Source organism: Paramisgurnus dabryanus, chromosome 8 (genome assembly GCF_030506205.2).
Source record: "Paramisgurnus dabryanus chromosome 8, PD_genome_1.1, whole genome shotgun sequence".
Lineage (NCBI taxonomy): Eukaryota > Metazoa > Chordata > Actinopteri > Cypriniformes > Cobitidae > Paramisgurnus > Paramisgurnus dabryanus.
Window position 1 is genome coordinate 25,912,933 of NC_133344.1, and position 22,945 is coordinate 25,935,877.

A 22,945-nucleotide genomic window follows, 5' to 3' on the forward strand; every position below is an offset into this window, starting at 1 on the left:
AGCATTTGACAGATGAGCCTCAGCAAAACAAGATCCGTACGGTCTGTTCTTCTCGAGCCGCGTGTTAATGACTTTTATTGAAGGCACAGAACAGTTCAATCAGGGCTGATGAAAACTGGCCACATTTAATTTGACTCAATTATGAAGCTTGACAGCTTGAAAGCGTTTGATAATTTTCAGAGTTGTTTGGAGTCCCTGTGCCAGGGTGTTAGGAAAGGCCAGTATTCATTACCAAAGTGACACAATGTTCTTTACGCTGACTGCTTCGCGTTTACATGATGGACAATGAGCAGTCATCACACACGGTTTACAATGCAAAAAAAATTAAATAATAATGTGAAAATTAAACACTTTACGATAAGGTTGAATTTGTTAACATTTAGTATGAACTAACAATGAAAAATAGTTTTCAATACAGCATTTATTATCTTAGTTTATTTCAGCATTTATTGTTATATTGACCATTATCTATGGATGCCAGGAAGAGAAGATAACGTTAACTGTATGTGTTTACCTGCAGACGTACAAAACATTTGATTTAAAAACAATAGAAACAGTCTGACCTTTCTGAGGTTGTCATCTCATAGTGCAATAGTGCCACCTCCTGGATAATCGCCATAAAATATATATCACAATGCCATGAAAAACAGTGCACCTAAAAATGTTTCAACTCACCCTTGTGTCTTTTGAAAATCCTTACAAAAGTAGACATTAATAGCTGAATGTTCAAGCTGCTCTTTCTTCACACAATTTAAGTGAATTAAATAGTGACCTGCCAATCAATAACCAAAACCATTGTGCTTTTTTTGTTATATTTGGGCAGTCCAACTCCAATAACATTCACTGGAAAACAACAGCTTGTATATTCCTCAAAATGTTTCTTTTTTTCAAGATTAAAATCAAATCAATTGGGTATGAAATGATCACAGCAATGGGTGCACTATTCCTCAATACACTCACAAAAGCTATTTGGCAAATATACAACAAATACTCATCTAGAAAGTTCAAGTATGAAAGTATAATCAAATATGTCTGATGTTTTTATATACCTGAGCCTTAAAGTCATATAAAGATAAGAAATGTTCAATCTTACAAAATATTTCCAAAGATATCTAAAAGATTTAAAAAACCGCTTTGTTGGCAAATAAGTTTTTGCTGGGTAAGGTAATTGATAAATATAAATGAACTGATGTCAATAAAGCAATTGAAAATGTTTCTACAGTATCTGGTGTCAGTGTAGCAGCTCATCCATCTGAGCTCTCCTCTGATCTCTCATCTTTTCCCGCTCTCCAGTTCTTTCGTTTTTTCCTTTGAGGCTCAGTAAAAGTGTCTGATTCAAGGCTGTCTCTTTTCCTGTGTGTTTTTGTTCTCGAACGGCTGTCCTCTGAGCTGCTGTCCTCTTCTGTTGTTCCTTTACTTTTGTGCTCCTTTTTCTTACGTTTGTTTTTTCCTGCCTTCCTCCTCTGCTTCCTTCTCCTGCTGTCCTCTGCATCGCTGCAGGACTCAGAGACCGATCCCGCAGTTCTCCTTCTCTTCTTCTCTTTCTTCCTTTTCTTCTTCTTGGATGACTTCTTGGAGTTTTTCTCTATGTCAGCTTCTGACATCTTGTGTTTTTTCCGTTTGCGTTTACCATCACCGCTGTCTTTTTCACTGGGATAAAAAAAGATTAAAGCAAAATTAAATTCTAGAATATTTTGTAAATGATCAAATGAAAAAATGCACACATACCTATTAGGGTTAGAAAAGTAAACTTACTGTTGACATAAATATCATTGCTTTATGGCACTGTTAAAAATTCGACAAGAAACCTGGTTGTTTGTAGTCATCAAATTTGATTTGTGAAATTGGTTTTCATCCTGAACAATCAAATTTAAGAGTATATTTTCAATGTTATTCATGATAGAAAATGTAATAATGGACATAAAAATTGTAAAGTTTCTTCTTTCTCATTACATGTATGCATTTGGCAGACAATTTAATTCAAAGCGATTTACAGTGCATGCAGGATATGCATTTGGCATCAATATGTGTGTGGGAATCAAAACCGACAACAACCCTTGCATTGCTTACACAATGCTTTTCAGTTGCTTATGTCTTTTCTATAGATAAGAATACAAATATACCAGATACTGGCTAAACAAACACATTACATATTCAAACAAATGCAAAACAACATTTCAGACAGACAACTCCCAAGGATCCTATTTGAAAAACAAATCAGTGCACAACATGCTGAATATCCAAGAATAACCGCATCTTACCCATCAGACTTAAATTCTTCTGGATAAAGCTCCTTAAAACCACTGTGACCCCACCTGAGAAACCAAAACATTGCTTAAGGCCTCATGAGAAACAAACATACGAAATGATTATACAATGAATATGTCAGATAATACCTGTCAGGATCATTAGCTTCAAACTCGTACAGTTTTCTTGTCCAGTATTTGGCCTCCTTCTCGTCTCTCTCAGACAACCTGTCCCCAATCCTGCCCTGCATGGACCCCTTTGAATCATCCAAATAGCGGTCACAGTGCATTTGGCCGCTAAGTTAGAAATTTGGATGAAATTAAACAGATTAAGATATTAAGTAACAACAGACTAATGCTTTCTTATCTCAGCTGTATAAGTCACCTTTGCTTTGAGAAATTGGTTGATGTGGTTTGTTTCTCAAGATCCCTTAATTTCCACATTTCTGACTCCTCCTGAATCTGTAGTTAGAAGAGAATATACATTTTGTATTTTGCGAAGAAGAAAAAAACAATACACATACATCAATCATAAAAAAGGTCAATAAATATAAACATGCCTTGTTGTGGGCATCTGTATGTCTGATGACATTTCGGAGAAGAACTTTACCCATAGGGACCCGCGACATGATGTCAAACCTTTAAATGCAACACAGTGTTAAATATCGCAAATTAATAATGCATTTGTTCAAATAAAGTTACCTAAACACGAACTTAAAATAGATATAAGATTATGGTAGCACTGAAACTATTTCCCTGTGTACATTTTCCACTACTACCTTGCACAAATATTCGGTTCAAATAAACGTCTGCCAATTTAAACCAGAGTCCCATAAATGAAAATAAAAGCAAACCATATCCCGACCTTTTATTTGTTTTAAATAAATTTAAAGTGTAGAGAACGACTTGAACGTGGCATCAACAGAACGTTTGGTGTCTCCATTCAACTTCCTGTAGTACTCACATTTCAAAATAAAAGTCATGAACTAGCGCTTTTTTCCATAAAATAAAAAGCGCATATTATAATCATTTGTACTCGTATATATGAAACAAAACAGGTTGTTTTTTCAAAATAATACCCAGCTAAACCCCAGAACTACCAGATAGACTATTATGACAGACTCAAAATTTTATTTTTGCCACTAGAATACACTGTGCTAGTATTTTTGAATATTATAATGCAAAGATCTGACATATTGTGCCCTTAGAACACAAGAATACTGGACAGTAGCATCTGGTCAACAAAAAAAAGAAAAAAAAGAAAAGCTATTCGTCCCCAACAGAGAATAGGTCTGTAAGCCTAGCACCGTGACAACATAGCTATACACATTTTTTTGTGTCCAAAAACTGACAGATCAACAAAATTTCATAAAGTAGCCTACATAATCTCGGCCTAATGTCAAGCTATTAGTCAGGTTGACATCAAAAATCAACTTCACATTTTTACAAAACTTATTAAAAGTTTAAAGTGCTTCGCCTGGCAGAATAAATAACAAAATCTAAAAATACAGTAAAAATTTTACACCCCAATAAAAATAACCATACACAATAAAACAGGTAAAGAATTAGTACAGAGATATACAAAGAAAAAATCTCTATATTAGGCTTGACATTCGCTCTAGTTCTAGGAGGTATTGCAAGCTGTTACATCAGGTTGACGTCAAAACCCAACGTCGGCCTGATGTCCAGATGTAATGTCTGTCATGCGTTCCGTTTTGGTTGGAAATAAAAATCGGACTGAAGTCAAGCTCCTCTAACATAAGTTTTATTTATTTATAAAAATTACAAATAGCTGTTTAAAGAACAAAGACAGCTGAAAGAAATGAAACTAAATCTTAAAATACCTATTTAGCCATGAACTCTAAACACTTATTAAGTGTTTTGTCTGATTTATGTCTTTGTCTTCATTCTAAAATCATTTATTACTTTGTTTTATACTGCGCAGAGATATTATATATTGTCTTTTTTGTATCAATAAAGTTAAATGTAGTTATTATTGCCTTTAAGATTAATTAATTTGTTGTTTATCATCAGTGTTGGGGAAGGTTACTTTTAAAAGTAATGCATTTCAATATTAAGTTACTCCCAAAAATGTCGAGCTTTTGGCCTGCCCTCTCAGTTTCTGACTCAAACTGTTCCCACACAGCCGTGTATGCATAGAGTGCATGTGTGACTTCTTTTAGATTAATTCAGTACATATTTTTTATCAAATTAATTAAACTAAAAAAGTAACTTGCATTACTTTTTAAAAAAAATAACTCAAATATTAATGTGTACATTTAAAAAGTAATGCGTTACTTTACTTGTTACTTCAGAAAAGTTATATTATTACGTAATGCACATTACTTGTAATGCGTTACCACCAACATTGATAATAGGTTGAGTGTCTGCTATTTGAATTAATATTTTAAGGGTTTTGACAAAATATTTAAACTTTTTTGCATTTCTTCATGACAAAATAAAATCCAGCAGCCATATCACCCTGTAGCCCAAGACAGCTTGCCCACTGAAGCTAAGCAGGGCTGAGCTTGGTCAGTACTTGGATGGGAGACCACCTGGGAAAACCAGGTTGCTGCTGGTAGAGGTGTTAGTGAGACCAGCAGGGGGAGCTCACCCTGTGGTCAGTGTGGGTCCTAACACCCCAGTGTAGTGATGGGGACACTATACTGTCAAAATGCACTGTCCTTCGGATGAGACGTTAAACCGAGGTCCTGACTCTCTGTGGTCATTAAAAATCCCAGGATGTCCTTTGAAAAATAGTAGGGGTGTGCCCTGGCATCCTGGCCAAACTTGCCCATTGGCCTACTAATCATCCCTCATACTAATTGGCTATATCACTCTGTCTCCTCTCTACTAATAAGCTGGTGTGTGGTGGGCGTTCTGATGCAATACACTCTAAAAACAAACAGTGCTATATAGCACCAATCATAGAAGCTCGTAATCATAGAAGAACCGTTTTTAGTGCCATATAGCACCAGTGAAGCACCTGTGTAGAACCATATGGGGTCCATATAGCACCACTATAGCACCAAATATGGTTCTACATGGCACTATGTGGTTCTACACAGGTGCTTCACTGGTGCTATGGCACTAAAAACGGTTCTTCTATGCTTACGAGCAAAGAACCACTTTTGGTGCTATATAGCACCATTTTTTTTAGAGTGTATGGCTGCCGTCGCATCATCCAGGTGGATGCTGCACATTGGTGGTGGTTGAGGAGATTCCCCCATTCAAAAAAAATAGCAGTGTCAACATTTTTCTCTGTAGCCACTTAAAACTGAAGCAATTTCTTAAGATTTAACTTCACTATTAACTATTGAATTATTAATATTTAGTTGCATAACCATTGTTGTTGATAACTGCTGCACAACTGTGTCAACCAACTTCTGGCACCCTGAAACAGGCATTTTAACGCAGGATCCACAGTTCCAGTCAATTTTTAGGTTTTGTGTCAGAAAAAAATGTCACCCCACAAGTTTTCAATAGGGTAGAGATCAGGGGATTGAGCTGGCCACTCTATAACCTCAATCCTTTTTTTTTGTCTATGAAAAACATCCCAATACCATGATTTTTTCACCACCATGTTTAACTGTCTTTACAATAATGTGGCTTGAATTCAGTACCCGGGAGTCGCCTGAGTTTCTGTTGATAACCACTTGACCCTTTTACTCTCATCAGGCCACAAAATGTTACGCCATTTTTCTTTGGGCCAGTTTATGTGTTGATGTGATTCTGCTCATGCCTTTTTATCAACAATGGTGCTTTACAGGGGCTTCTTGCAAACAGGTTAGCTTCAAACAGAAGTCTTGACTGTCATACTTACAGATCATTTTAGATCCTCTTTGATCTTTCCAGAGGTGATGAAAGGCTGAATCTTTTCATTCTTGACTATTCTTCAATCTGTATTAACCATAGTTGCTGGTTTTCTTCCATGTGCTTTGTTTTTTTTTTTTTGCCATTTTAAAGCATTTGAGATCATTTAAGCTGAGCGTCATAAACTTTGCTGCATTTCTTTATACGTTTTCCCCTCTCAAATCAACTTTTTAATCAAATTGCATTGTTCCTCTGAGCAATGATGGAACAGTCCATTTTACTTAGAAATTCAGCAGCAGATATATTTTATAAAAACGGGAGAAACTTTTGCTTCCACTCTTTCCTAATAAAGGACAAAAATTAGATGTTTGTTTTTCACAGAATGAACTTTCACAGAATTTTCTTTTCCGCTAATACTGGCAAAGATATGTATGCTTATTTTCGCGTGACATGGTGTGTGTGTGTGTGTGTGGGGGGGGGGGGTGATGAGCACCATTGACCAGAATCTGTGATGCTGACAGAAATACTGTGCTGGAGCTGACAAGTGCGCCAGGCTCCTCGTGCACGCAAACATGCAAAACAACAAATGCTCAACGTATCACCTGTGAAATATGAAACATGTGCGTTACATTTCAGATTTCAAGCAGTTTATTTATCACAGTAATAAATCATTGTATGGTACAATTATTCGGTTGAGATATCTTTGAACTCTGTACCATAATATGCTATTACTACATTATTGGAGGGCATCCTCGTGAATTATGAATCACGAACTGCACTGTTTCGGTTTCAATACCCTAAGCTATAAAAGAAACACTCAGATCACAGTGAGTTAAAGCATCAAGATCTCTGGTAAGTGATCAGCATCTTATTTGCCTATTTATTGACAGTATGGATTGGTATAACTTTTCAGTTAGCTAAAAAAGAAAAACAAGTAGGCTTAAATTTCAAACACATAGCCTAATTTTTTACAAAGAAAAGGCACCACTAGGCATACTATTTAGAAATGATTGATTTTGGCGAATATTGGGTATGTTAATGAAAACTAAGGCTCACTAATCTAATTTGTTCAGTATGGTTGAATCTTGAGTCTGTGTGGGAAAATATTTCTTGCTGAATAAAAGGAGACCACATGATTCACCACGAGAGAGACATTATAGCTAAAATAAAGGCAGGTTTAAGTCCTTTCCTTTTGACAAATCAGATAGGCCTACATGTAAGAATTGTAAGCTCCTATAATATATCTCAATTGATAGCCTTTTCATTATGAAGGTAAGCATCATTCGTTTGAGACATCTTTCATGATATTTATTAATTTGTGAAGGTTCTAGCCTAAACCAGAACATTTTATTTCAGAAAAATACAATGACATTCATATAACATGTATCATATCAAATAATTTCTGTTTGTTTATCTTTATTGTATATATTCACGCACGTACTCATCTTTTCCTCTAGGTTTCGGTTTCCTCTGTGCGCAAGAGAAACTGCACGAGACGCTCCGGCTTTTGGCGCGCTCGATTTAAAATGCTTAAAAACTTCACAATGTGTAAATACTGTAAGTGATAAAGTGACATGTCTTTTTTTTATTTTTCTAAATGTCTTGTCTGAATCAGCCTAAGACATAAACATCAGACACTCAGAGAAAGATGTTTCCTATTCATAAGAAAGTAAACCGAAAGTACCGTCATGTGAGGAGAATGTTCCTGTAAATGGGAAAATCCTTTTCTTCAAAAAAGAAAAAGAAAAACTAGCTCGTAAAAGAAGCATCTTTTGCTGCTATGTTGTTTCTTTATTTCCCGACTTCAGACTTCTTACAATTTATGTGAAATTATACTATTGTTCATTTATCCTTGAGTAAGTCCAAACTAATGATACATTGTATAAGAATTGTATAAGGAAAAACACCAAACAAAACTCAGAAATCTCTGAGGCTACTCTGCCATTGACTCTCATAATTTATAACTGCTTTAAAACTCTATTCTGTTGTTTTCTACAGTACCTGCAGTGATGACCCTGATATTGTTTTTTACATACCATGTCAGTGGAAATTCACTTGATCCCCTTATCAAATGTCTACAAGACATTGATTATGATGAACTTCTAAGGATAACGGAGGAAGGTTTGCATCCAACCAAATCTCCTAAACATGTGATTATTGTTGGAGGAGGAGCTGCTGGACTTACTGCTGCTAAGTTTCTAGAGGATGCGGGACACAAGGTTTCAGAAATCACCTGTCAATCATCCACTTAACATAACTGTTTCATCTTCTTGTCAATGTTCTCATTCTGTATTTAATAATTCTGCACAGACTTCATGGATATGAATCCCTAACTTTTTCCTAACCACTTCCACATAAGAGTTATTTTTTCTGCACACTGTAAAATATTCTTTGCTGCCTTAAATTTTTTTGTTTAATTAACTCAGATTTACAATTCATTTCAACATACTATTATTTATATTGACAAGAGATAAAACTTATAAAATAAAGTTGACTTATTTCAGCTCTATTTATAACTCATCTCTTGTCAAGATAATTAATAGTACATTGAAATGACTTGAAAATCTGAGTTGTTTTAAAGGAAAACACCACAGTTTTTCAATATTTTACTATGTTCTTATCTCAACTTAGATGTATTAATACATATCTATCTTTTTTAATGCGTGCACTTTTAATCTTTGTACAGCGCTTCTTGAATGTGTTAGCATTTAGCCTAGCCCATTCATTCCTATGGCTCCAAACAAAAGTTTTATTTTGTGCCACCATACTTACTCGTGTAACTACTCATGTAACAGTCTTTAAATAGGAAAAGCATGGAAGTGTTTGGTGGCTTCTAAGTTCATCCCTGTTTGGAACTATAGGAATGAATGGGGCTTGGCTAAATGCTAACACATTCACGAGGCGCTGTACAAAGATTAAAAGTGCACGCATTGGAAAAAGATAGGTATGTATTAATTTGTCTAAGTTGAGATAAGAACATAGTAAAATATTGAAAAACGGTGTGTTTTCCTTTAACAAAAAAAAGTAAGGCAGCAAAAAATATTTTACAGCGCACATAAATGTAAAGGTTATCAAAGAGATATTGTAACTTATACTTTATGCTAGTGCCAAATGACAACTTCCCAAATCTTGACATGGAAAAATGTTCCTGTATGTGTAAATTTATGGCTATTGTTGGTTATTTTTACTTTGCACTATTGCTAATAGCCTACTTCTTACTTTGCTGTAACAGGTGACAATTATTGAGGCGAGTAATCGAATAGGTGGAAGAATTCTGACACACAGGGATAAAAGAGAGGGCTGGTATGCAGAGCTTGGTGCCATGAGGATCCCAAGTTTTCACAAGTAAATGTTTTGTATATCAGTCCATGAGAGTCAAATATTTGTATTATATACTTATGAGGGCAACTGTATGATATACAGCTTCATGCACATGGCAGCCTCACACAAATGCAAAGATTTATTGATACAGAACAAAAATGAATAAAACTAGAATCCAGATGTCAATCACATTCATAAAGAAAATATAAAAGAATAAATTTAGAATCAGGAATATTATGCTCATATTTAGTTGAACCATTAAATAAAAAGAAAATACAGCAGGATCTTAAATTAGAGAGAAAATTGTGAATTGCTCAAAACAAAAAGGCTGACTGATTTCAATCATCTTTTCTTTGAAGGATTCTTTTGAAATTTGCAGAAAAGTTGGGCTTGAAGAAAGGAAAGTTTGTACAAGAAGACAATAACACTTACTATTTTCTTAATGGCTTGCGTCACAAAGCCTACGCTGTATGGCAGAACCCAGATATTCTCAACTACTCTGTAAGTGAACGGGAGAAGGGGAAAAGTGCCAGTCAACTGTTTAACATGACATTGAACAAGGTGAGTTTAGATGAAAAAGATTATGAAGCTGTATTCTCTATTTCCACTTTTGTTTGACATTTGTGTGTTTTTGGGGCCTGTATTAGTTAAGAGAAGATCTGAAGATAATGGACTGTGAGAAAATGCTGTATACCTATGATTCATATTCTCTTAAGGTAGGCTGCAACATCACTTGTCATCAGATTTACTTAAATGTAAAAGTTTGCTCAAGTATCATTACTGATGTTGTCATCTCTTTTCTAAAGGAGTATTTAGTAAATGTAGGAAATTTGAGTGGAGAAGCTTTACGAATGATTGGAGATATCCTGAATGAAGACAGCTTATTCTATTCAGCCTTCACCGAAATACTCTACATTTATAATGACATAAATGACAAGAACATGTAAGCTAATACAGTTACTAACTTAAAATATTTTCCTCAAAATTTTGCTTGAAATATTTACTTAGCTGAATGTACAAGCACAATTAATTCATGTTTATTTTTTCAGATATTACGAATTCAAAGGTGGCTTTGATTCATTCCCAAATGCATTTTACACTGTGCTAAATGCCACAATCCTTCTAAAATCAAAAGTCCAGGCCATCAGCCAAACAAAGAAAGATGTGACAGTTTTATATCAAGACTGGCGTAACCCCTCGGCTCTGACCAACATTACTGGTGATTATGTCTTAATGACAGCCACAGCCAAAGCAACACTCTTGATGGATTTCAAACCTCCTCTGACCACCAAGAAGATGACGGCGTTTCGATCTTTGCACTACGCCACCTCAACAAAAGTGGTGCTAAGTTTCAGCAAAAGGTTCTGGGAGGATGACGGCATTAAGGGTGGGAAAAGCATCACAGATCTGCCATCACGGTTCATATACTACCCCAGCCACAGCTTTGGGGTACAAGGTGGGGCTTTATTAGCATCATATACTTGTTCTGATGAGGCTGCGCTGCTCCAAACTTTACCAGATGATGAACTGAAAGCCCGGGTGTTGAATGACTTGGCGAAGATCCATGGAGAACACATCCGCCATCTCTGCACAGGGGGCGTAGTGAAAAAATGGGGATTGGATCCTTACAGCCACGGTGCCTTTGCTATCTTCACTCCATTTCAGATGAGAGATTATGAACGTTTTTTAGTTCAACCTGAAGGCAGGATTTACTTTGCAGGAGAGCACACAGGCAGACCTCATGGCTGGATTGAGACTGCCATGAAATCTGCACTGAGAGCTGCAAGAGATATAAATGACAATAAAACGTAGAAAACAAATAATGTTAAATCAACAATTTACTTGAATTCTAATAATAATATTGTTAAATGTCATATACATTATCATGCAACAATGTGTCTGATCACATTTTTTAAAAATATGTTTTATTAACTTTTACATTCTGAAAAGTGATTTCAGATCATTGCAAAAAAGCCTTATTGAAATATGACAGCATTAAATTAGTATTAGCACAGATTTTAGTGTTATGTTTTTGGAATAGTGTTTACGTCATTTTATGACATAAGTTGACTGAATATGGAATATGTAAATGTTAAAGATGTGTTTTTACATTAAGATGCTGTAAAAATTGACATTTGGATACATTTTTATATGTTGTGGAATAAATTATTTAAAGATTAAAATTCATGTTATTTTGTATTGTATATTTTAATTTATGTTTTTGTAAAGTGTGTCTATATCTTTTGCCCATGCATAAGAGTTTATATTTGCATTTATACAGCACAAGCTTTTTTCAAAAAATGAGAGAGCATTTAACATTTTGATCACGTCTCTCACTGCCTGGCATCACTAGTGATGGGAGAAACCAAACTTTTCGAAGCTTTATATCGGTTGAACCATATGCTTTGAGAGAGTTTTTAACATTTTCATCAGCTTGATCCTAAAAAACAAGATAAACCACAACACCAAAATCCCTGTGTAAGAGGAGCTACAGTATAGTCAACATGAAGATCAAATCTGCCTGCAGTGTACCATGACAAAAAACATGCAAACATAACATAACAAATTTCTTTCATTCTATTAGATTATTTAATGCGTTTATTTCTTTTTAACGGTATGCTTATGTGTAAATAATGTTACCAAGGTTCAGCAATGTAAAGCCACTTTTATAATACATGCAATAAAGCTAAGAAAACACGCTCAGACCTGGCTGGCATGTCTGGAATAACAATTTTTTTTTTATATAAAAATTGTATTTGTGTCCTCTGGTAACATAAAGCCACTATTTACAATGCATACAGCTTTTGAATCTTATTAAGACTACTTTTTGGAAAACAGATATAGATTTGGAGACAGGTTGTCATACCTGTCAGAACTAGTATTCATTATTGCTGCAATACACCTACAAAATGTAAAGATTAGAGACCATTAATGTAATTATGTTGGCTTGAGAAAGCCAACATACTGTTGTTGCACTTAAACTTATTATGTTGGCTTGAGAAAGCCAACATACTGTTGTTGCACTTAAACTTATTATTATTATTATTATTATTATGTTGGCTTTGAAAAAGCCAATATATTGTTATTGCTATTAAACTTATTTTTATTATTATTATTCCGCTTTCTTCTGAGACTAAATTTCCGACACTAACTCGTCCTAGGGCTTTCAAGCTACATGCACCAAATTTTCCACAGACCTTCAGACTGCTCTGACTTAGTGTGCTATATCTTTTCTAACTGATGGGACCTTCCGAATTCCTAAACGGGGGGCTCGAACACCCCAAAATTTCCATTGACTTAACATTGAGACAAACTTTGACGGGTCATAGCTGTGAGTAAGAAACTTGTAGAAACTTGTGGCTTACCACATTTAAGGAGGCTGACAGGCTCTGTAAGAACATACATCACAATGGGGTGTAAGCTATACCCCTGGGGTGTAAGAGGCCCCCAAAATTTCCCATTGACTTATAATGGGGCAGGGAACATGCCCATATAAGGGAATAAAAGCGTCCCAGATGGAATATCTTTACTTTAGAGTGTCGTAGAGACATGGGGGTGGGCTCATTTTACTCAGTCATCCAATCAGTCTCTTAGGATCGCCCCAAAGCTATTTAGCCACGCCCCTAGCAACAATTTTGGGTACCCTAGCAACATCTCCCATAGACTACCATTATAAAAAGCCCAGATGGATATCTTTACACCAGAGTGTCATAGAGACATAGGGGTGGGCTCATTTTACTCAGGCATCCAATCAGTCTTAATAGGATTCTTATTGAGGCATTAAGCCACGCCCCTAGCAACCAAATTTGAGCACCCTAGCAACATAATAAACAAAGCCTTATATCTCTTGGTCTGAACATCATAGAGACATGGGGGTTGGGTCTTTGGGTCATGTTAGCTTCATGCTAGCTCCATGCTAAGTCATACTAGCTTCATGCTAGTTTCATGCTAGCTTTATGCTAATTTCATAATAAATCTTGCTAACTTCATGCTAAATCATGCTAACTTCATGTTAAATCTTGTTAGCTGCACGCTAAATAGTGCTAGCTTAATGCTAATCATGCTAGCATCATGCTAATCATGCTAGCTTCACGTTAAATCATGCTAGCTTCATGCTAATCATGCTATTCTCATGCTAACTTCATGTTAATCATGCAAGCCTCGTGCTAGCTTCATGCTAGCTTCATGCTAATCTTGCTAGTTTCATGCTAGCTTCATGCTAATCATGCTAACATCATGCTAGCTTCATGCTAATCATGCTAGCATCATGCTAGCTTCATGCTAATCATGCTAGAATCATGCTAGTTTCATGCTAATCATGCTAGCTTTATGCTAGCTTCATGCTAATCATGCTAGCATCATGCTAGCTTCATGCTAATCATGCTAGCATCATGCTAGCTTCATGCTAATCATGCTAGTTTCATGCTAGCTTCATGTTAATCATGCTAGCATCATGCTAGCTTCATGCTAATCATGCTAGCATCATGCTAGCTTCATGCTAATCATGCTAGAATCATGCTAGCTTCATGCTAATCATGCTAGTTTCATGCTAGCTTCATGTTAATCATGCTAGCATCATGCTAGCTTCATGCTAATCATGCTAGCATCATGCTAGCTTCATGCTAATCATGCTAGAATCATGCTAGTTTCATGCTAATCATGCTAGCTTTATGCTAGCTTCATGCTAATCATGCTAGCATCATGCTAGCTTCATGCTAATCATGCTAGCATCATGCTAGCTTCATGCTAATCATGCTAGCTACATGCTAATCATGCTAGCATCATGCTAGCTTCATGCTAATCATGCTAGCATCATGCTAGCTTCATGCTAACTTCATGCTAGCTACATGCTAATCATGCTAGCATCATGCTAGCTTCATGCTAATCATGCTAGCTTCATGCTAATCATGCTAGCATCATGCTAGCTTCATGCTAATCATGCTAACATCATGCTAGCTTCATGCTAATCATGCTAGCATCATGCTAGCTTCATGCTAATCATGCTAGCATCATGCTAGCTTCATGCTAATCATGCTAGCATCATGCTAGCTTCATGCTAATCATGCTAGTATCATGCTAGCTTCATGCTAGCTTCATGCTAGCTTCATGCTAGCTACATGCTAATCATGCTAGCATCATGCTAGCTTCATGCTAATCATGCTAGCATCATGCTAGATTCATGCTAATCATGCTAGCTTCATGCTAGCTTCATGTTAATCATGCTAGCATCATGCTAGCTTCATGCTAATCATGCTAGCATAATGCTAGCTTCATGCTAATCATGCTAGCATCATGCTAGCTTCATGCTAATCATGCTAGCATCATGTTAGCTTCATGCTAGCTTCATGCTAATCATGCTAACATCATGCTAATCATGCTAGCATCATGCTAGCTTCATGCTAGCTTCATGCTAATCATGCTAGCATCATGCTAGCTTCATGCTAATCATGCTAGCATCATGCTAGATTCATGCTAATCATGCTAGCATCATGCTAGCTTCATGCTAGCTTCATGCTAATCATGCTAGCATCATGCTAGCTTCATGCTAATCATGCTAGCATCATGCTAGCTTCATGCTAATCATGCTAGCATCATGCTAGCTTCATGCTAATCATGCTAGCATCATGTTAGCTTCATGCTAGCTTCATGCTAATCATGCTAACATCATGCTAGCTTCATGCTAATCATGCTAGCATCATGCTAGCTTCATGCTAATCATGCTAGCATCATGCTAGCTTCATGCTAATCATGCTAGCATCATGCTAGCTTCATGCTAGCTTCATGCTAGCTACATGCTAATCATGCTAGCATCATGCTAGCTACATGCTAATCATGCTAGCTTCATGCTAATCATGTTAGCATCATGCTTAGCTACATGCTAATCATGCTAACATCATGCTAGCTACATGCTAATCATGCTAACATCATGCTAGCTACATGCTAATCATGCTAGCATCATGCTAGCTTCATGCTAATCATGCTAGCATCATGCTAGCTTCATGCTAATCATGCTAGCATCATGCTAGCTTCATGCTAATCATGCTAGCTTCATGCTAGCATCATGCTAGCTTCATGCTAATCATGCTAGCATCATGTTAGCTTCATACTTAAACATACTAACTGCCAGATAGCCTACTAAACTAAACTTCTGTCAATCTTTTTTAAACGTTCAGGCTACGCTTTTTCAAGCCAACATAAAGTTTGTCTTCAAACTTTAATATCTAGTTATTATTATTATTCTTTTTCTTCTGAGACTAAAATTTCTAACTCTAACTCGTCCTAGAGCTTTCAAGCTACAGCCATCAAACTTTGGACAGACTTTCGGTCTGATCTGACGAGGTGTGCTATATCTTTTCTAACTGATGGGACCTTCCGAATTCCTAAACGGGGCGCTGAAACACCCCAAAATTTCCATTGACTTAACATTGAGACAAACTTTGACGGGTCAAAGCTGCGAGTGAGAAACTTGTAGAAACTTGTGGCTTACCACATTTAAGGAGGCTGACAGGCTGTGTAAGAACATACCTCACAATGGGGTGTAAGCTGTACCCCTGGGGTGTAAGAGGCCCCCAAATTTTCCCATTGACTTATAATGGGGCAGGAAACATGCCCATAAAAGGGAAAAAAAGCGTCCCAGATGGAATATCTTCACTTTAGAGTGTCTTAGAGACATGGGGGTGGGCTCATTTTACTCAAGCATCCAATCAGTCTCTTAGGATCACCCCAGAGATATTAAGCCACGCCCCTAGCAACAATTTTGGGTACCCTAGCAACATCTCCCATAGACTACCATTATAAAAAGCCCAGATGGATATCTTTGCACCAGAGTGTCATAGAGACATAGGGGTGGGCTCATTTTACTCAGGCATCCAATCAGTCTCTTAGGATTCTTATTGAGGTATTAAGCCACGCCCCTAGCAACAAAATATGAAGACCCTAGCAACATAATAAACAAAGCCTTATATCTCTGGATCTGAACATCGTAGAGACACAGGGGTTGGACCGTTTTTCTTGTGGCTTGAAGTGTAATCATTATGGGATGCCATTTTTTTCCCTAGCAACCAAACTTAGTACCCTAGCAACGGAATAAACAAAGCCTTATATCTCCGCTTCAGAACATCATAGAGACACGGGGGTTGGACCGTTTTACTTGTGGCTTGAAGTGTGATCATTATGGGATGCCAATTTTCTCCCTAGCAACCAAACTTAGTACCCTAGCAACGGAATAAACAAAGCCTTATATCTCCGCATCAGAACATTGTAGAGACACGGGGGTTGGACCGTTTAACTTGTGGCTTGAAGGGTGATCATTATGGGATGCCAATTTTCTCCCTAGCAACCAAACTTAGTACCCTAGCAACGCAATAAATGTTAGCTTCATGCTAGCTTCTTGTTAATCATGCTAGCTTCATGCTAGCTTCATGCTAATCATGCTAACATCATGCTAGCTTCATGCTAATCATGCTAACTTCATGCTAGCTTCATGCTAATCATGCTAACTTCATGCTAGCTTCATGCTAATCATGCTAACATCATGCTAGCTTCATGCTAATCATGCTAGCATCATGCTAGCTTCATGCTAATCATACTAGCATCATGCTAGCTTCATGCTAATCATGCTAGCTTCATGCTAGCTTCATGCTAATCATGCTAGCATCATGCTAGCTTCATGCTAATCATGCTAGCATCATGCTAGCTTCATGCTAATCATGCTAGCATCATGCTAGCTTCATGCTAATCATGCTAGCATCATGCTAGCTTCATGCAAATCATGCTAGCATCATGCTAGCTTCATGCTAATCATGCTAGCATCATGCTAGCTTCATGCTAATCATGCTAGCATCATGCTAGCTTCATGCTAATCATGCTAGCATCATGCTAGCTTCATGCTAATCATGCTATCATCATGCTAGCTTCATGCTAATCATGCTAACATCATGTTAGCATCATACTAGCTTCATGCTAATCATGCTAGCTTCATGCTAATCATGCTAGCATCATGCTAGCTTCATGCTAATCATGCTAGCATCATGCTAGCTTCATGCTTATCATGCTAGCTTCATGCTAATCATGCTAGCATCAAGCTAGCTTCATTCTAATCATGCTAGCATCATGCTAGCTTCATGCTAATCATGCTAACATCATGCTAGCTTCATGCTAATCATGCTATCATCATGCTAGCTTCATGCTAATCATGCTAACATCATGTTAGCATCATACTAGCTTCATGCTAATCATGCTAGCTTCATGCTAATCATGCTAGCATCATGCTAGCTTCATGCTAATCATGCTAGCATCATGCTAGCTTCATGCTTATCATGCTAGCTTCATGATAATCATGCTAGCATCAAGCTAGCTTCATTCTAATCATGCTAGCATCATGCTAGCTTCATGCTAATCATGCTAACATCATGCTAGCTTCATGGTAAATCATGCTACCTTCATACTTAAACATACTAACAGCCAGATAGCCTACTAAACTAAACTTATGTCAAACCGTTTTAAACGTTCAGGCTACGCTTTCTCAAGCCAACATAAAGTTTGTCTTCAAACTTTACTATCTAGTTATGTTGGCTTTGAAAAAGCCAATATATTGTTATTGCTATTAAACTTATTATTATTATTATTATTATTCTTTTTCTCCCCCCAAAATTATAAACACTAACTCGTCCTAGGGCTTTCAAGCTACATGCACCAAATTTTCCACAGACCTTCAGACTGGTCTGACTTAGTGTGCTATATCTTTTCTAACTGATGGGACCTTCCGAATTCCTAAACGGGGGTCTCGAACACCCCAAAATTTCCATTGACTTAACATTGAGACAAACTTTGACGGGTCATAGCTGTGAGTGAGAAACTTGTAGAAACTTGTGGCTTACCACATTTAAGGTGGCTGACAGGCTCTGTAAGAACATACATCACAATGGGGTGTAAGCTATACCCCTGGGGTGTAAGAGGCCCCCAAAATTTCCCATTGACTTATAATGGGGCAGGGAACATGCCCATATAAGGGAATAAAAGCGTCCCAGATGGAATATCTTTACTTTAGAGTGTCGTAGAGACATGGGGGTGGGCTCATTTTACTCAGTCATCCAATCAGTCTCTTAGGATCGCCCCAAAGCTATTTAGCCACGCCCCTAGCAACAATTTTGGGTACCCTAGCAACATCTCCCATAGACTACCATTATAAAAAGCCCAGATGGATATCTTTACACCAGAGTGTCATAGAGACATAGGGGTGGGCTCATTTTACTCAGGCATCCAATCAGTCTTAATAGGATTCTTATTGAGGCATTAAGCCACGCCCCTAGCAACCAAATTTGAGCACCCTAGCAACATAATAAACAAAGCCTTATATCTCTTGGTCTGAACATCATAGAGACATGGGGGTTGGGTCTTTGGGTCATGTTAGCTTCATGCTAGCTCCATGCTAAGTCATACTAGCTTCATGCTAGTTTCATGCTAGCTTTATGCTAATTTCATAATAAATCTTGCTAACTTCATGATAAATCATGCTAACTTCATGTTAAATCTTGTTAGCTGCACGCTAAATAGTGCTAGCTTAATGCTAATCATGCTAGCATCATGCTAATCATGCTAGCTTCACGTTAAATCATGCTAGCTTCATGCTAATCATGCTATTCTCATGCTAACTTCATGTTAATCATGCAAGCCTCGTGCTAGCTTCATGCTAGCTTCATGCTAATCTTGCTAGTTTCATGCTAGCTTCATGCTAATCATGCTAACATCATGCTAGCTTCATGCTAATCATGCTAGCATCATGCTAGCTTCATGCTAATCATGCTAGAATCATGCTAGTTTCATGCTAATCATGCTAGCTTTATGCTAGCTTCATGCTAATCATGCTAGCATCATGCTAGCTTCATGCTAATCATGCTAGCATCATGCTAGTTTCATGCTAGCTTCATGTTAATCATGCTAACATCATGCTAGCTTCATGCTAATCATGCTAGCATCATGCTAGCTTCATGCTAATCATGCTAGAATCATGCTAGTTTCATGCTAATCATGCTAGCTTTATGTTAGCTTCATGCTAATCATGCTAGCATCATGCTAGCTTCATGCTAATCATGCTAGCTTCATGCTAGCTACATGCTAATCATGCTAGCATCATGCTAGCTTCATGCTAATCATGCTAGCATCATGCTAGCTTCATGCTAATCATGCTAGCATCATGCTAGCTTCATGCTAATCATGCTAGCATCATGCTAGCTTCCTGCTAGCTTCATGCTAATCATGCTAGCATCATGCTAGCTTCATGTTAATCATGCTAGCATCATGCTAGCTTCATGGTAATCATGCTAGCATCATGCTAGCTTCATGCTAGCTACATGCTAATCATGCTAGCATCATGCTAGCTACATGTAATTCATGCTAGCTTCATGCTAATCATGCTAGCATCATGCTAACTTCATGCTAATTATGCTAGCATCATGCTAGCTTCATGCTAATCATGCTAGCATCATGCTAGCTACATGCTAATCATGTTAGCTTCATGCTAGCTTCATGCTAATCATGTTAGCTTCATACTTAAACATACTAACTGCCAGATAGCCTACTAAACTAAACTTCTGTCAATCCGTTTTAAACGTTCAGGCTACGCTTTTTCAAGCCAACATAAAGTTTGTCTTCAAACTTTAATATCTAGTTATTATTCCCTCTTCTTTTCTTCTGAGACTAAAATTTCTAACTCTAACTCGTCCTAGAGCTTTCAAGCTACAGCCATCAAACTTTGGACAGACTTTCGGTCTGATCTGACGAGGTGTGCTATATCTTTTCTAACTGATGGGACCTTCCGAATTCCTAAACGGGGCGCTGAAACACCCCAAAATTTCCATTGACTTAACATTGAGACAAACTTTGACGGGTCAAAGCTGCGAGTGAGAAACTTGTAGAAACTTGTGGCTTACCACATTTAAGGAGGCTGACAGGCTGTGTAAGAACATACCTCACAATGGGGTGTAAGCTGTACCCCTGGGGTGTAAGAGGCCCCCAAAATTTCCCATTGACTTATAATGGGGCAGGAAACATGCCCATAAAAGGGAATAAAAGCGTCCCAGATGGAATATCTTCACTTTAGAGGGTCTTAGAGACATGGGGGTGGGCTCATTTTACTCAAGCATCCAATCAGTCTCTTAGGATCACCCCAGAGCTATTAAGCCACGCCCCTAGCAACAATTTTGGGTACCCTAGCAACATCTCCCATAGACTACCATTATAAAAAGCCCAGATGGATATCTTTGCACCAGAGTGTCATAGAGACATAGGGGTGGGCTCATTTTACTCAGGCATCCAATCAGTCTCTTAGGATTCTTATTGAGGTATTAAGCCACGCCCCTAGCAACAAAATATGAAGACCCTAGCAACATAATAAACAAAGCCTTATATCTCTGGATCTGAACATCGTAGAGACACAGGGGTTGGACCGTTTTTCTTGTGGTTTGACGTGTAATCATTATGGGATGCCAATTTTCTCCCTAGCAACCAAACTTAGTACCCTAGCAACGGAATAAACAAAGCCTTATATCTCCGCTTCAGAACATCATAGAGACACGGGGGTTGGACCGTTTTACTTGTGGCTTGAAGTGTGATCATTATGGGATGCCAATTTTCTCCCTAGCAACCAAACTTAGTACCCTAGCAACGGAATAAACAAAGCCTTATATCTCCGCATCAGAACATTGTAGAGACACGGGGGTTGGACCGTTTTACTTGTGGCTTGAAGGGTGATCATTATGGGATGCCAATTTTCTCCCTAGCAACCAAACTTAGTACCCTAGCAACGGAATAAACAAAGCCTTATATCTCCGCATCAGAACATTGTAGAGACACGGGGGTTGGACCGTTTTACTTGTGGCTTGAAGGGTGATCATTATGGGATGCCAATTTTCTCCCTAGCAACCAAACTTAGTACCCTAGCAACGGAATAAACAAAGCCTTATATCTCCGCATCAGAACATTGTAGAGACACGGGGGTTGGACCGTTTTACTTGTGGCTTGAAGGGTGATCATTATGGGATGCCAATTTTCTCCCTAGCAACCAAACTTAGTACCCTAGCAACGCAATAAATGTTAGCTTCATGCTAGCTTCCTGCTAATAATGCTAGCTTCATGCTAGCTTCATGTTAATCATGCTAACATCATGCTAGCTTCATGCTAATCATGCTAACTTCATGCTAGCTTCATGCTAATTATGCTAACTTCATGCTAGCTTCATGCTAATCATGCTAACATCATGCTAGCTTCATGCTTATCATGCTAGCATCATGCTAGCTTCATGCTAATCATGTTAGCATCATGCTAGCTTCATGCTAATCATGCTAGCTTCATGCTAGCTTCATGCTAATCATGCTAACATCATGCTAGCTTCATGCTAATCATGCTAGCATCATGCTAGCTTCATGCTAATCAGGCTAGCATCATGCTAGCTTCATGCTAATCATGCTAGCATCATACTAGCTTCATGCTAATCATGCTAGCTTCATGCTAATCATGCTAGCTTCATGCTAATCATGCTAGCATTATGCTAGCTTCATGCTAGCATCATGCTAGCTTCATGCTAATCATGCTAGCATCATGCTAGCTTCATGCTAATCATGCTAGCATCATGCTAGCTTCATGCTAATCATGCTAACATCATGCTAGCTTCATGGTAAATCATGCTAGCATCATGCTAGCTTCATGCTAATCATGCTAACATCATGCTAGCTTCATGGTAAATCATGCTACCTTCATACTTAAACATACTAACAGCCAGATAGCCTACTAAACTAAACTTATGTCAAACCGTTTTAAACGTTCAGGCTACGCTTTCTCAAGCCAACATAAAGTTTGTCTTCAAACTTTACTATCTAGTTTATTGTGACAGGGGAAAATAATTTAATGTAGAAAATTTTTTTTATAGTTATTTTTGTGACCAGTCTAAAGTAGACAGTACAATTAAAAAATTTATTACGAGTAAAGAAGTTGTATGTCCAAATAAATACAGTTGATAAATGTATACTTTTTAATGTTATCTTTATCTTCAATAAAGATCAAGTTGTCTCATTCACTATTTCGGTTTCATATACTATAAAATGCAAAACCCCAAGCAAAACAACGGTGACTCACATCATCAGGCGTCTGAAAAGGGAAAACAATTAGGTTTTAGTAGCCTAAATGTATTTGTTTATGAAAAAAGGCAAATTTCTAGGACATTGACTGAGTGATTAGAAATGATTGATTCTGTCGGAAATTGGGTATTTTAATAAATACTAAAGCTCCCTAATCTAATTTGTTCAGTATGGTTGAATTTTGAGTCTGTGTGGGAAAATATTCTTGCAGAATTAAAGGAGACCACACATGATTCACCATGAGAGACAGAAACGTTTTTTTAAGCATGTTTTTGGCATATTCATTACCATTGACAAAACCATGTTTGTACTACAGTAAACATGTAAAGGAGACCACACATGATTCACCATGAGAGAGACAGAAACGTTTTTTTTAAGCATGTTTTTGGCATATTCATTACCATTGACAAAACCATGTTTGTACTACAGTAA

The 22,945-nt window shown here is 37.4% G+C and overlaps 2 protein-coding genes across 4 annotated transcripts; one reads left to right on the forward strand and one right to left on the reverse strand.

The window, feature by feature from the left end:
* Window positions 1-403: 403 nt before the first annotated feature.
* Window positions 404-3,200, reverse strand: nkapd1 (NKAP domain containing 1). 3 transcript variants are annotated; one of them, XM_065281233.1, is made up of 6 exons: window positions 3,112-3,200; window positions 2,807-2,885; window positions 2,632-2,708; window positions 2,397-2,540; window positions 2,262-2,315; window positions 404-1,650 (listed from the first exon to the last, which is right to left on the reverse strand). In XM_065281233.1, the coding sequence occupies exons 2-6, from the start codon at window positions 2,873-2,875 to the stop codon at window positions 1,245-1,247; spliced, it is 750 nt and encodes a 249-aa protein (XP_065137305.1). In that variant the 5' UTR covers window positions 2,876-2,885; window positions 3,112-3,200; the 3' UTR covers window positions 404-1,244. The 3 variants fall into 3 exon arrangements, with proteins under 3 accessions (XP_065137305.1, XP_065137303.1, XP_065137304.1); XM_065281231.1 differs by having other exon boundaries at window positions 2,397-2,543; XM_065281232.2 differs by having other exon boundaries at window positions 2,397-2,543; window positions 3,026-3,163.
* A 3,667-nt stretch (window positions 3,201-6,867) lies between these two features.
* Window positions 6,868-11,851, forward strand: il4i1 (interleukin 4 induced 1). The gene is made up of 8 exons (XM_065281234.1): window positions 6,868-6,911; window positions 7,517-7,616; window positions 8,058-8,278; window positions 9,292-9,404; window positions 9,740-9,941; window positions 10,028-10,096; window positions 10,187-10,323; window positions 10,430-11,851. The coding sequence occupies exons 2-8, from the start codon at window positions 7,586-7,588 to the stop codon at window positions 11,190-11,192; spliced, it is 1,536 nt and encodes a 511-aa protein (XP_065137306.1). The 5' UTR covers window positions 6,868-6,911; window positions 7,517-7,585; the 3' UTR covers window positions 11,193-11,851.
* The last annotated feature ends 11,094 nt before the right edge of the window (window positions 11,852-22,945 follow it).

Coding starts and splice junctions, on each gene's coding strand:
- il4i1 (XM_065281234.1), top strand. CDS start 7,586: ATGCTTAAAAACTTCACAATGTGTAAATACT. Junction 10,097..10,186: donor ATGATTCATATTCTCTTAAG/GTAGGCTGCAAC, acceptor TCTTTTCTAAAG/GAGTATTTAGTAAATGTAGG. Junction 10,324..10,429: donor GACATAAATGACAAGAACAT/GTAAGCTAATAC, acceptor TTATTTTTTCAG/ATATTACGAATTCAAAGGTG.
- nkapd1 (XM_065281231.1), bottom strand. CDS start 2,875: ATGTCGCGGGTCCCTATGGGTAAAGTTCTTCTCCGAAATGTCATCAGA. Junction 2,316..2,396: donor GAAGCTAATGATCCTGACAG/GTATTATCTGAC, acceptor TTGGTTTCTCAG/GTGGGGTCACAGTGGTTTTA. Junction 1,651..2,261: donor GAAGAATTTAAGTCTGATGG/GTAAGATGCGGT, acceptor TTTTTATCCCAG/TGAAAAAGACAGCGGTGATG.